Genomic DNA, 15,172 nt, shown 5'->3' on the forward strand with positions numbered 1-15,172 from the left:
TGTAGCTGCAAACTTTTACTGTCATAGTTTCATGAATGGAAATTTTTACAGCTACAATAAACACTTGTGTCTGGGGCACTAACATAACTGGAAGCAGTGGGGCCTAAGCCCCATAAAGATGATACTGAAGAGTAGTGGGATATGACTAAATGAAATGCAAGATTGATTCTACAGTGGATGAAGAACTGTAACTTGAAAACTTTGTCTTCAATTAAAGAGATTTCATTCAGTTTAAATTATGGTATGAAATTATGGAATGATGACTTGTACTATAGCTTTATGTCTTGTGTAGGTTATTATAAAGAAGCAATGAGGTGAATTTAGATGGCAAACAGTATTACTATTATCTCCTGCTGTAGAAATGCTGTACTACTATATTTTCACTGACCAGAAGTGCTCCCAATTTTGTCTCAAAAATAGTACTATCTTCTGTTTTTTTCACATTTCCTGAGGACTTCTCTTTGGATACTGATCCAGACGTTGATTTGTATGAGAATGGCCTGAAACGGTAATGCTGCATGTTGAGAGTCCTATAAATTGCAAGGAAAAACTTAGCTGCTTTCAGCACTAATCTGATTATTTGTGAGTCATCTCAATCTCAGTGACTAATAGTTAAATAAATTTAAGTAATTTTGTCAGGTTTCAGTGGATGATGCTAAAATGTTCTTGTCTAGTCATATGTAAATTTTGAAATAATTGAGGATAAAGAGATAAAAAAGATAAAATTTAAATATAAAAGTATATTTGAGTGTGTCTATATACCTTATTCTGTACTAAACAAACAATATTAAAAAATACAAACTGCAAAATTGTTTGCTCAAAAAGGAGCAAAATTGTTTGCTTATAAAAAGAAAAGAATGAATGTACAACTGTGACTTTGTTCTGTTTCATGTTCAGTATAATGCAGTGTTTCCTTGTGTTACTGCAAATTACTCCTAATATAATAACACCATTTCTAAAGTATCAGATATCCATTTATAAGATCTTAGTTTTTATTTCATCTCATGAGCCTAATTAATTTGCTACAGAAGTCCAGGACTGACTTTCTTCCTAATATGCAGAATCTTTAAATCAGTAATTGCAAAGGTATATATTTTTGATCTATCAGTGTTGCAATGCCAAACATCCTTTTTTCTTTTTCTTTTTTGGTAGACCTCTATACATTTAAGAAGTTGTGTTACATTATTTCAGAACCTCACTCTGACAAAGAACTGTATTGCATAGTTCTGTGGCCTGGACCATAGGTAATTCTAAACGATTGTAATGGTCTTTTACAACCTAAAAATAACTTCAGGATAAATCTAATAAAAAGGACAGGCTGTTAGTATTTTTCTGTGACCTGTTATTGAACTATTGTCCTAAGGTTCCCACATCATCTCTGGTACTTAGTGCAGCTTTTAAAACAATACTGCTTTTAGTAAATCACAGTAATATGCAAACCTAATCTGAGAATATTAAACATATATGCTGGGAAAAATACAAACCTGTAGAAAATAGATTTTCAAAATTGTTATGTTTTTATATGCTGTATATTCAACTATTAAACACTAGTGAAACAGTAATATTAATATATATCAAAATATAACCAATTTTGTATTTAGAGTGCATGCTGTTCAGAACACTATCCACTGAATGATTTTCTCAATGTTTGTTTTATATATACATTCCAATAAAAATGCTATTTGCTGTGAGGGCAGCATGGGCAGTGGGAGTGCATGGCAGTGATTGTGTTCACAGGCTAAGTCAGCTGTGGTCTGGTGGGCTCTTAGTCTTGCAAGAAGGGACCCAGCAGGGTCAGGGATGGGCAAAGCCTCTCCTCTGTGTGGCTAGAGTGGCAGACACCTTGAAACAGCTTCCATTTGCTATTTATTTGCTCCTGAAGAAGCACCAGTTAACACAGCTGGTGTGCAGGAGGTCCAGCATCTCTGCTCAAGATTGCACGCACTTCTTGGATGCAGTGATGATCTCAACCTGCTGCAGGGCACGCTCTCTGGCATCAGCTCATGCAAATGCTCTTGGCATATCGGAGGCCTTGGCCCGGGGGGAGCATCAGCAGGTGGATGTCACTGTCTAGATCTGGACCTGCAGTGAGTGGCTAATGCATTTCCTTGGGGCTGGGAGCAGCAGTGGCCTCTCCTGTCAGAGGTGTGCTCTTGTCCCTGTGCTGAGTTTCCAAGGGAAGGAGCTGCGGGGAGAGATGAGCAGGCTGTGTACCATCAGGAAAAATGAAGAGGAGATTGACAGGGTCTGTGCAGAAACTCTGCAAAGTTAAGAGCCTGAACCACACAAAGCAAGGAAGGAGGGACAGCTGGAGGCCCTGGCTAAATGGGTAATGGGGGATAGCTGTAAAGATGGAGAAGGCAGAAGCTTGTGACTTCTGGCAGCAGGAGGAAGGTTTCTGCTCCACCTGCAGATCTGTAACTTCAGAATATGCACAGTACCCAGGGTGCCGGTGAGGACAAAGAAGACCCATCAGGGAATGATGAATTTTCAGGGCCATGTGAGCCTGAACTTAATGTTCGCATGAAGGGGAAAAGGCACATGATAGTTACTGGAGACCCCCTCCTGCAGGGGATGGAGGCAGCTATCTGCTGCTCTAACCTATTGTCTCAGGAGGCTTGTTAGCCAGGATCCATGTTGTTGCAGAGAGACTGCCTAAGCTTTTCTTGCCCTCGGGCTTGCTGCTTGGAGGAGCTTGCCTTTGCTGGTCCTCCATGTGGGCACCAACAATACTGCTAGGGGTAACCTGATGCATATCAAGAATAACTACAGAGCTCGGAGGGGTGAAAGTTTTTACTGGGCATGGGGGCCCAGGTGGTCATCTCAATCCTTCCAGTGAGGGGAAAGGCTCAAGAGGAAGTAGACTCATCCAGCAGGTCAACACTTGGCTATATGGCTGGTGTTGCAGGCAGGGCTTTGGCTTCTATGACCTCGGAACCTTCTTTGAGGAGCAAAGGCTACTGAGCAGGGATGGGATACTTCTGACAAAGTGGGGCAAGAGTGTCTTTGCAAACAGGCTTGCCAACCTTGTGAGGAGGATTTTAAACTAGGCATACTGTGGGAGGTTTACCATGACCTGAAGTGAACCAAAGGTACAAGGGACACAGTAGATGTGTCCTGGAGACAGCATGCCAGTGGAGGCTCTCACACCTCCTCTGTAAAAACAGCATGGGGCCTATCCCAAATGGGGCTTGTACACAAATATGTGTAGCATGGGGAACAAGTAGGAAGAATTACAAGTCCATGCACAGCTGCAGAACTGTGGCCTCATTGGGAATATGGAGACATGGTGGGATAGCTCTCATAACTGGAGTACTGCTATGGAGGGATACAGGCTTTTCAGAAAAGACAGGGTGGGAAGATGAGGAGGACGGGTTGCTCTCTGTGCAACGGAGTGGCTTGACTGCACTGATCTTTGCCTTGAGACAGCTGACAGTCAGGACAGGCAATTGAGGGAGGTTCCTGATGACTGGAAAAAGGCAAATGCCACACCTATCTATAAGAAGGGCAAGAAGGAGGATCCAGAGAACTATAGACTGATCAGCCTCACCTCAGTCCCTGGGAAGATTATGGAACAAATCCTCTCAGAAGCTGTTTTTAAACACATGAAGGGCAAGAAGTGCTTGAAAGCAGCCAGCATTGGTTAACCAAGGCCAAATTATGCCTGACCAACCTCATTGCTTTCTATGATGAGGTCAAGGGGAAGGCAGTGGATGTTGTATAACTTGATTTTAGCAAGATTTTGGTAGTGTCCTATATTCTCTGTATTACCAAGCTGATGAGATACAGGCTGGATAAGTGGATGATAAGGTGGATGGAAAACTGACTGGAATGCCAGGTTCAACGAGATGTGGTATGTGGTGCAAAGTCTAGCTGGTGGCCGGTAACTAGTGGCGTCTGCTAGGGATCAGTACTGTGACCAATACCGATTAATGCCTTGATTAATGACTTGGATGACAGGACACAGTGCTGCGCTCTCAGCAAGTTTTCAGACAACACCAAATTGGGGGGTGGGAGTGGGGTGGTCAACAAGCTGGAGGGCAGAGCTGCTATTCAGAGGCACCCAGACAGGCTGGAGAAATGGACTGACAAGAACCTTATATAAGTTCAGTAAAGGGAAATGCAAGATCCTGCACTTGGGACAGAATAACCTCATGCACCAGCACAGGCTGGGGCCAACTGGCTGGGAAGCAGCTTTGCTGAAAAGGACCTGGGAGTTTTGTGGACAAGTTGAACATGAGCTAGCATTGTGCCCTTGCGGCAAAGAAGGCTGACAACATCCTGGGCTGCACTGGGAGGAGTCTTCCCAGCAGGTTGACAGAAGTGATCCTTTTCTATTTGGCTCTTATGAGAGCACATCTGGAGTACTGTGTTCAGTTTTGAGCTCCCCATTATAAAAAAGACATTGACATACTGGAGCAAGCCCATCAGAGGCCACCAGGTTGGTCAGGGAGCTGGAGAACGTGACATATGAGGAGTGCCTCCGGGAACTGGGTCTGTTCAGCCTGAAGAAGAGAAGGCCTAGAGGGAGCATCTGTGTTGTAGATTGCTGTCTACAGACTGTAGATTGTACAGTAGTCTACAACTACGCGATTGGAGAATACAGAGAATATGGAGCCAGACTCTTCTTGGAGGTATTTGGTGAAAAGATGAAAGGCAGTGGATACAAGTTGGAACATGGGAAATTCTGATTACATATGAAGAATTTTTCTTTTATCATGAGGTGGCCAAGTACTGGAACAAGTTGTGCAGAGAGCTTGTGGAATGTCTGTCCTTGGAGATGGTCCTGAGTAACCCGATCTAATTAGACCTGCTTTAAGCAAGGGGTTGGACTAGATGGCTTCCAGAAATCCAGCTGAAGTTTTTCTATGATTCTAAATTTCTATATCTGCTTATAGCAGATAGCTTATAGCAGTAAGCTATAGAAATATAGTTTATAACATCTTAATATGCAGACTGTTTCAAACTTGTGCATGCAAGGAGGGGATAGTATGATGGTATTGTTTGGGTGCATTTACACTGTTTGGGATGCTCCTCACTTCATTCCAGCAGCCATTTTCCCTTCGTTTGTTCTCACTGTGTTGTTCCTGATATTCCTTCCGTGTATCTCTACCCATGCGAATGTACTGGAAATACTTCAATGTTCAGGACATTCCAGGAACTGCTAAAAGAGGAAGTACAAATTAGAGTGTGCAAAGCTCCTTGCTTTTACCATAATGCTCAGCACTGTTCCAGCAGAAATTCATGCCTATGTGCTGCCCCTCTTCCGTGCAGCACTCACTCTCGGCATCATGTTATAAAAACACAAAGAGAGGCTGTGAGTCTCTGGTTTTTCATTATCTTGCCACATTTAGAGGAAATGTTAATTTTGAAGGTTAAAGAACTATTAAAATGCCTCCACCAAGAAGAGCCCCTTGGAATGCGGAGGAGTCCTAGGCTATCTCAGACTTCTCGGAGCAATGCTTCGTAACTGGAAAAATTTGTCTGGCCTCTACAGGGACATGACATGAGAGCTTTAAATTGAAGAGTTCAAACACAGCCCAAAGCAATGTCATTTGAATGTCAACAGTGCATCCTAAGCAAAGGCCACAATGGGAACTGGCATGGTCATGTGCACCCAAAGCAGCTAAATAATTATATATAGCATGCCTTGTGGGGCAGAGAGGTCTGTGCACAAATACTTGTGGGCTAGGTAGCAAGCTAGGGCATGTTCTGTGTGCCTTTTAGTGTGGGCATATTGATCTGCTCTAAAAGGGGTTCACTATGAGCAATGTGATGTGAACTACCCTGAATCATGTGGTACGGAGAAACAGGGGTCTCTCCATCAAGAGAGTCATAAACACTGTGAAGATAAAGCTCAAATAAATACTTCTATTAAAATATAGCTAACTATGTATTTCTACATTCATTCCAAGTTGTGTTCTATACATTGCAAAGCACTTTTCAAAATTTCATGGATATCGCTATTCTATTTTTATTGGATCACAAGAAGCACAGAAGCCTGAAGTTTTTTGCTTGGAGAGGTGAGACTGATTTAATATATCAAAAATCATAGCTCAGTTCTGCCACAACTTACTATGTGATTATTCTAAGTAAGTCACTTGAGATAGAGACTGAAATCAGTGCTTAGGATTTCAGCTAATTATTGATTTACTATTTTTCACACCGTTTGCTGTAGTTGTTACTGCCAGTTCTCTGCTCTGTTAAACTTTGGGAAATTATTTGTCTAAAAAAGAGTAATATTTATATAAAATAAAACCAATTTTAAAGCATTTGTCAAGCTTTTGAGGAGACTTTTTTCATCTATCCTGTTGAAGGGGGAATACCTTAAAAATATATATAAATATATGTAAAATATGTAGTAAATATATAGATACAATTTGAATATAACAATATTTTATGTTATAATATATAAAATATAATACATACATATATATAAATATACAGTCCACTTACTAAGGTGGCATCTTGAAAAAATATATCGTCTCTAGGTAATTGATAGGTACTATAAAAATCTGTATGTTAAAAATACTGAAGTCACTATGGGCATGTTCAAGTCTTGCATATGTTTCTTGATTTGTTAAAAGAAAAACATGGACAAGCTTGAAAAAGGAAATGACTAAAACATTATTTGTTCAGCTTTTATCTTTTCTTCCCAATTCTGTCTTGCAGAAGGGGTTAGAATTCAGCATGGTAAGATGTCTACAGACATCATCTACAGCAACATGGTTGATATTTTTGGCAAAATAGATTTAAGCACTTACAAGAAACAGCAAAAAGGGTCCAGTAACATGGAGGGAAAGCAGTGTCAGACTATGAAATCAGAGCAGGTTAGAAAAGAGATGGTGACTGTTTAAACAAATAAGCTGTGAGAAATTGAGGAAGTGGTGTTGAGAGATCTTAATACTGCAGTCTGGAGTGCTTTGCTTTTCTTTACAGCTCCAGCTTTTGATGTCAAGTGATTACATAAGAAACTCTCCTTTTACTTAAGAAAATATCAGCCTCTTAGAATGCAGAGCAAGCTTGAAATCTGAGCCAAAATTCTGGAATACAGATATCAAATGAAAAGGTCAAAATACAGTCTTTAAAAGAAAATTAAACCATTGTTATGGTACTCTATTTGGTGTTTTTAAATTCATGGGATTGGCTCTAACAAGGAGGTGCTGTAGTTGGATCTAGAATTGTCCTGGCTTTCGCAAAGGGGCAGAATGCAAGAACTGTTGAGATGGGACAGCTGCACATTTGGCAGTACTGCCGAGGTGTACCCAAAGAGTCTAAGCACAGAATTGCGGGTATTATCACGATTACAATTTTGCTTGAATTATGCTGTTTTGAATGCAGGCAGACTGATTTTACAGTTCCTTTCACAGTGCTTTAGATGTATCTGTTCATAATCCTTAGATGAATACAAAGCTCTACTTGCTCTCTGACCTATTACCTCTAGTATGCAGAAGGCACGTACGCATTTTACCTTCTAAGTCTTCTGGAACAATTAAAAAAAACCCAAACAGTTAAGCCTTCCCATCTTAAAAGTGTCAGGTGCCTAACTATTTGGATATCCTTATTTCCTTCAAGCAAGATATATTGAAAAAGGTAGTTAAATATCCGTAAACTATGTTTTTCAGTGTTTTCAAAGAACATTACTAGAAATTAACTCAATAGAGAGAGAATTAGCTCTCTACCTGGGCATAGTAATCTAATGTATTTAACATCTTCATTTTTAATGTCTTTTCGTTGAAGATTTTTATTTTGTTGCTGCCTAACTAGGATTAAGAGACTTGAATGCAGCCATGAGATAACTCTTGCTCTGAGCGGCAGCCACTCTGTTGTTTTTCCTAGGATTGATTATGATGGTTATACATTAATCATCCATTTGTAGATATTGCTCTGAGCTACTGATGCTCGGAGAAAGTGAATAAAATGTTGTGGGGTACCTCCAAAATGTCTTTATGACCAGGAGGTGTGAACTGTGAAATTAGCATGTCCTGAAAACGTTTGTTTTCACTGACTAGTTTCGTTGTGGCGTTCCAGGTTTGTTTAGAAAGCCTGGTAAAGCTGAAGTGGAGGCAACATGTCTTTTCAGAAAAGAAAGTGATGTCTGCCTTGGCATAGCCAATGTTGTATCTTTCTAGGTCATTAATAAAACTGAATTCTTTAATTTCCATCCATGCTATTTCCATTGTTAGGTGAATTTCTGAAGAGACTTTGAAGTGAATTTCTTTTTTCTCTCAACTTTCAATGGTCGTATGGCTGCCAAGGCGGAAATGTGAAGAAATTAGACTGGAGTAGTACAAGTATTGCTAGGCTTCATTTCATAGCCCGGAGATTCCTGTAGTAAGTGTTGTTGGTGCTGCTACATTATGATAATTGTAATATTTTAACACAACTACAAATTTGTTTGGAACCTGCATTCTGAGTTTGTCTCATTCTCTGAGCAGCATGAACACTAGAAGTTAATAGAATCAACTGTCAGTTATTAAATATTCTCATTTAATACTTTTAATGTTTGTGATGCATCAGTAAGAGTATGAATACTAGTCAGGTAGTATTTGTAATGCCCTTCTACAGGAAAAAGAGTGCAGCACAAACCAATAAGGATACAAGATTTGATGAACAATGGGAAGTATTGTTCTACTGGGTGGAAATGAGGGCTGTTACATTTACATAGATACAGGCCCTTCTCAAATTTCCTTCTTGCTTCAGCTCTCTTAAAGGTTTTAGTTGACGGTTACAATTTATGTCTTTGGAATTTTGTGGCTGATTACAGTATTTTCCAAAATAAATCCAAATTAAAAATGCTACCTGCAACCCTGGACTGAGAATACTATGGTATGGTTAAGTCCTGTCAGCTGTGATCACATTTTACTTTGTGACAATGTGCACCAGCTTCCATATAAATAGTTAATACATATTCAGATCTGTCTAGACATCTTGGTGCTCTTTCTTTCTTGCCTAAAATCCTTCGTAAAGTGTTACTTCTTTGAAGAAGAATGGGCAGGATAAAGTTGTGCTGTGTATGTGTTAAATCCAGTATAATAAAATGCTAAAAATCTGTAAGGGTAAATGAAAATGAAGTTTCAAGTTCTCTGTTTTTAAGAAACATCTGTTTCAAGCAACACCTCTCAAACCACAAAAATGATCTGCTCCCAGGCATTCATATATACTTAGACAGAAAAGCTGCTGACCAAAGGTTAAGTTGCAGTAAAGGAGAGACCCAGCGCTTGACTGGAGAAGTAGTGAACTGAGGTTGGATTATGAGGAGGATCAGATACTTAGGGTAAAGGTGAATGTTCAGAACTTTCTACAGATTTTATTTTAACTATTTGACTTGGTTTCCTCAATCTGGTATTTTAAATATCTGATCTGACAGCAGCATGCTGCCACCATACATTTAATCAAATTACCATATAGGAGATTTAAACAGGAAGTTATTGCTTACAAGATTATAATTTTACTTTATGAATGGTCTCTTGTGAAACTTGTATAAATCATCAAAATTTAACAGTGGAAACATGGAAAAACACTTGTTATATCAAAACTGCTAAACAGAGAAAAATGTAAGCAAAAGTTTTCACTGAAACATCTGTTCATGTTACCTTCTGCGCAGGCAGAGATTCATAAGGAAATAAATACATAAGATTAGAAAATAATTTTCCTGATAATCAATGATGAAAATATAGAATTATTGTAATTGGTTTCTTCTTACATACCATTATTTGCAGCATATGAAGTAAAAGAAATCTGGTGTTTTGATAATAGTGAATAAAGAAATAAGAAAATAGCATGCGTTTTTGATGTCTCAGTTGTGGTTTGCAGTCTCATGCCTAGTGTAATCATATATACAAAGCCCTCCAACAAGAGCTTTTTTGCTGTGTGTAGCCATTAGAGTGCCAGGGAGATCACAACAGTTGAATTCAGAATGTAAGCAGGATTTTTTCATTTGGAAAATTGTTACATTTTGGTTGTGCTTCATAAAGACAACTGAAAAATGTTAATATAAAAATTATTTTATTTGTTCTTAAACTAAAGCTGAAAGTCAAAACTCCAGATGCTCTACAGTCCTGCACATAAATTATCTTTCAGCCAAGAATCTGCTAATTTATGTTTTGTTTTCTGTCTGTGCATCACCATCAGCGTTTAAGCCTTTCATTGATGGCTACAGCTCTAAGACTGTAAGCAAAAAGATACCTTGTTGCTGATATTGTTGTCCTTGTCACTAACTACAAGGCTGAAATCCCTGGGAGTGGGACCTTCCCTCTCTGTACTGTCACATATCGCAACAGCAGCTTTAAATGTTTGGGATCATTGTGCAAGTGAAACTCCCTATCAAGTCTAACCAGCTCTGTTTTGAAATTCTTCAGCCAGCACAAGTGGATGGGGTAGGGGAAGTGCAAATAGCATTCCAGTCTGAGGAGAAAGACAGCAGCACCTGACTTACAAGTTGTTGCATGTATGTCTCCATGGGTTTTGAGGTAACTCTTAAGCAGGATAAGTGTTTACTTAGGGAACGTTTATATTTATTTATACTGCTTTTTGGCACATCATAAGGAAAAGAACATTTCATTCCTATGTCGTACACAGGTATGGGGTTTAATCCAAAACAAGTAATAAGATTATCCTGCATAACAGGGGTTGTATGTGCAAATAAACGCTGCTTCTCAAGGTTGCACTTGGTCTGTAGATAGAATACAGGTACTTCCCTTTTAGAGCGCTAGCTGTCTTTGCTTTCAGGGCGAAATTCAGAAGTAATATAACGAGTGGTATAATGTGCTTATCAGCTATTGTCAGTGCAGTCTGCCAAGAAGAGAGAAGACACATTTGTAGCAGAAGAAATAATTTGTTGAAGCTTCCCAGGCTGCCTGCTTTGAAATAAAAGTTACGCTGGAGTTGACATTTTATTACGTGCCAAATGATAATTTGGATAATAAGATGATACAGTGCTAGTTTTCTTAAGCCATTTTACACACGTTTTTACACAATTTTAGCTGACATTTTTCACATATGTTCTGATGTGCAATACTCTGATGCAGTTTGTGGACCTACAAAGTGAGGTGTGTAAGAATGAAAAGCGCATAGTTGAACCTGCTGCAGGGCAGGGGAAGGGACTAGATGACCTCTTAAAGTCCTTTCTCTCTCACTTTTCTATGTTTTTTTTTCCTTTGAAGTTTTTACAGTTTCTGTTTACACTTTTATATACTATACCTCAGGTCATTTTATTAAACTTTAGCTATTTGTAAGATTAGTAGAAAAATACACTCTTATTCAGTATAGTTTATTGTGAGGAGTATGTTTATGTTAAAGCCAGGGGACAAAAGAGCAGCTGACAACTTACTTGGTCCCCAACTTGCTATCCGTGCCTAGTTAACACTCAGAATGCCACCTACCTCCACAAGTCATGCCTACAAAATGGAAGTGAATTAAAAGTACTGTTAGGAATAAGATGACTAAAATGTTTTTTAAATCCTTTGCTGGCTTTAAATGAACTGTTGTGTAGCTAAATATCTGAATGAGCACTGTTGTTATTAAAAAAACTATTTCAGTCCATAGTACCAAGATTGCCACAGTTCAGAAAAACCTGTCTGAAGCAATTAATATGATTCCAAGAATACATGACTGATAATTAAGATTCCATTTCAGTAAATATATTAAATAAAGTAACAAAGGTATTATCCAGTATTTTTGTTGTATTTAATCTTGGGTTATGAATTAGGAATTTGCTTGATTTTTTAGAGCGTAAAGTATGAATAATATTTTCTCTCACAAACACTGCAAATCTTTGTGTTTATTTTCAGTACACGTTCTGGAACTTTGTACCAAAAAATTTGTTTGAGCAGTTCAGAAGAATAGCTAATTTTTATTTTCTCATCATTTTTCTTGTTCAGGTAAGCTATCCCCATTTTTAAATAAATTTCTGGAGTCTTCCAAATTACAATGAGGTATGCTGATTGAAGAAAAGCTTTGGCAGTTAGTCACCTAATAAACTGCTCTGACTAGATGGTTAGAGATCTGGGTATTTCCAAAAGAAATATCACTTTATTAACTTCTGTTTCATTAAAAAAGTTTCAGTCCTGTAAGTACCTATTTTGAAGTGAATTTTGTGTGATATTTTCCTGAGCACTATTTGAAAAAAAATCCAAATAGTTAATATCAAATGTGAAATGCAAATGTGATAATATGTCTTATTATATCTTATTATAGCATATTATATCTTTTATATCTTATTATAGCATGTGGTTATAATTTTTCAGTTTTTGCTGGTATTGTGTATATTTTTAAAATTGAATTCGAATACTGCTCTTTTTAATTAAATGTTCTTGGTGCTTGGGCACATATTGGTTAAAAAATTACTTCAAACATTTTGCTTGAAAAATTGACTGTTTTCAGTCACAAAAATATAACCAGAAAATATTTTTTCCTTTTGTTACAGTTAATTATTGATACACCTACTAGTCCAGTTACAAGTGGACTTCCACTTTTATTTGTCATCACTGTAACAGCTATCAAACAGGTGAGAACTTTAATGAGAAAAAAGTAAAACTAAAGAGAGTATTTTATTTATTTTATATTTCATTTTTTCCCTGCCTTTATGTCATACTGTCTTAGGGCTGTCCCTGACAAATGATTTTGGTGAACTTTCAGAGAGTAATTTTATTTTTGTTTCGTAGTTACAGTAGGAGTTGGTTGCTAAATGGTGGTGTCTTTCCTTAATTCAACAGAAGCTTTTAAATTATTTTGTAAGTTCAGCATTCTTGTGTTCCAAGCGATCATCTCCATTCTTGTGTTTACTCAGCACACTGACTTTTTTCTGTTTCGAAATAGTAATCCACATCCTATTACATTTTTTTATAATGATTGAAAATGAGTTTAGTAAGAACTACAGAAGCCTATAAGATAAATCTGCTTTTAGCTTCAGGATGTCCTAGCCTTTATAGTATGAACAGATAATAAAAATTATTTTGGCTACAATCTTCACTATATATCGGTTATAATCTACAATTTATAATGATAGCTGCAGTACTTCCTACAGATTAGTACTGAGTATATGTCATAGTATTTCCTCACATTTAACATGAAAATTAATCTACAAAAGTGAAATAATTTTTAGAAATCAGTTCTTGCCAATCAGTGAAGTTTAAAAGATCCTAATAAAACTTGTTCTGTTCAAATAGAATTGCATTATATTGGTAAGAAACTGTACAAGTTTGCCGTTTCACTTTTAAGTTAGTATCAAAAGTAATGGGTTATGGTAGTTTTTCACCTAGAACCCTAATACTACAGTGGTACTGGTTAGTATGAGCACTTAAATGTAGACTGAATCTCATTGGAATCAGTGGAACCTAAGGTGGTTATAGAGTGCTTTAATTCATGGGATATTGCAATCATGAGTATCAGATCTGTTCATTATCAGGGCTTCTGCTATTACAAATTTGATCTGGATCAGGTGTGAGCACATGATTCCACTTCCATTGGTTGAGCCAGAGCAGAATTTGTTGACTTTGTCGGCTTCAGGCCAGCTGCAGAAATACCTGACCTGGCATAAAGCCTGCCAGTACAAAGTTAACTCATCAAAAATGTTACTAAATCTGAACTAGCAAGTGAGTTTCTAAGCAATGCTTTGCATTGTGTGGCTGCAGCACTCTTCATCTGCGTTTACTGTGGTGTCTCACCATAGCCACAGAGTAGTTTCTCAGACTCCGAGCTCCTAAAGTAATAGTCACAAATAGTGGTCTTTACAGTGATTCTATTATTTGTTTTGCTTGTTGCCTTCAGTCCAATCTAATCATAATTGCTCCTGCAGGACAGCTATCAGTGTAAGAACTCACTGGCACAGTGAGTTCCATTTCATGGTTCAGTCTCCACTGTATCTTTGGGTCCACACATCAGCCATTTCTTTCCTACTGGGAGATAAAATAAGTGAACGGGGTATAAATGTGTTAGGAAGATTTGTGCAAGCAGCTTGATGTTCATAATCTTTTGCATGTCCACTCGAAGGAGTTAGCACTTTTTATGGGCATAAAAAAGATCTCTCATGCTGTACTTCAAAAAGAATATCCTGTTTTCTGGATTGATTATGAAGTTGGATATCAGAAAAATTCCTATGTCAGAATGCTCCACATTTTAGCTCAAAACTTATATGGAGGCTCTGTTTTCCTTACCTACCTTTGGTCGTGCTCCAGGGCTATGACGATTAAAACAATGACAAAAAAAGGGAGTAATTTTGATTGTCCCTGAATAGGATAACTGATTACCACCATTGGTACTTTATAGTCTTTATGATAAATGCAAATTTATTGTTCATTAGTTTTCAAAGAAACTATAAAAAAGTGTTTTTATTTCTTCACACTGCTGGCTATACACAGTTGACTGTACTTTGCAGTAGAATTTGGATCTTGCGGATGAGCAGAGGTGTGATAAATGCAATAGCTAGCATTTTAGGCATGACTTTCCTACTCTAAGATTTTAGATGTTACACCTGACAGTCTCTCACTATAGTTTGGTAGGAGTCAAACAAAGTCTGGATTATGACTTGCTGTGCATAATATTATGATTGAATCTCCTTAAGTCTGTCCTCAGACTACTGGTGTAGACTTTGGGGCCTGCTTGAGCAGCTGTACCAGCTCCTGAAAGAATGTTACACCAAAGCTGTAAAGAGTTCTTGGCTTATCTCTGAGTGCATTCAGAGTAGTGATACTCGTGTTCTATGCTGAATTTTCAAATGTACTAAAGAGAATTAGATGTAAAATTTCAATGGCATACAAGTAGCATTTTCCATCTCTTCCCATTAGTGTCTTTGTCAATCGCAGTCTTTAGCCCAGTGCAGGACCTTTGGGTTGGAAAGTTGCAGATTCCCTGTCCTTCACTTTGTCTGTTGGTATAACACCACAAATTGATAGAATAATTCAGCAATCCAAATTGGTTAGTCTGCAAAGTCTCTTCCTCAGACAATGTTCTTGAGGACTGATATGTTGCACACAGGGCTAAAAAGTTCAACATAATTGTAAAGCAATCAGGAAATATGACTACCTTCAGTCATGCCCTTACCTTATCATCTTTCAATATGGCGTCCCAGCCTTCCAAAATGCATTTTCTACATTTTATCTTCTAAGCAACAACCTCTATACATACTTTACACTCAATACATAGTGAATAGACTAAGAGCAAGAAATGATCA

At 37.9% G+C, this 15,172-nt stretch overlaps 1 protein-coding gene across 4 annotated transcripts in view; it reads left to right on the forward strand.

Moving 5' to 3' along the window:
• ATP11A (ATPase phospholipid transporting 11A) overlaps positions 1–15,172 on the forward strand; it is a 139,025-nt gene that overhangs the window by 72,326 nt on the left and 51,527 nt on the right. For all 4 annotated transcript variants that reach the window (XM_026055417.1, XM_026055409.1, XM_026055427.1 and 1 more), the window contains 2 exons: positions 11,793–11,882; positions 12,428–12,508. In XM_026055417.1, the coding sequence (XP_025911202.1) occupies positions 11,793–11,882; positions 12,428–12,508 (171 nt within the window). The remainder of the gene's footprint in view (positions 1–11,792; positions 11,883–12,427; positions 12,509–15,172) is intronic.

The sequence above is a fragment of the Apteryx rowi genome, unplaced genomic scaffold (assembly GCF_003343035.1).
Source record: "Apteryx rowi isolate R43461 unplaced genomic scaffold, aptRow1 scaffold_123, whole genome shotgun sequence".
NCBI lineage: Eukaryota > Metazoa > Chordata > Aves > Apterygiformes > Apterygidae > Apteryx > Apteryx rowi.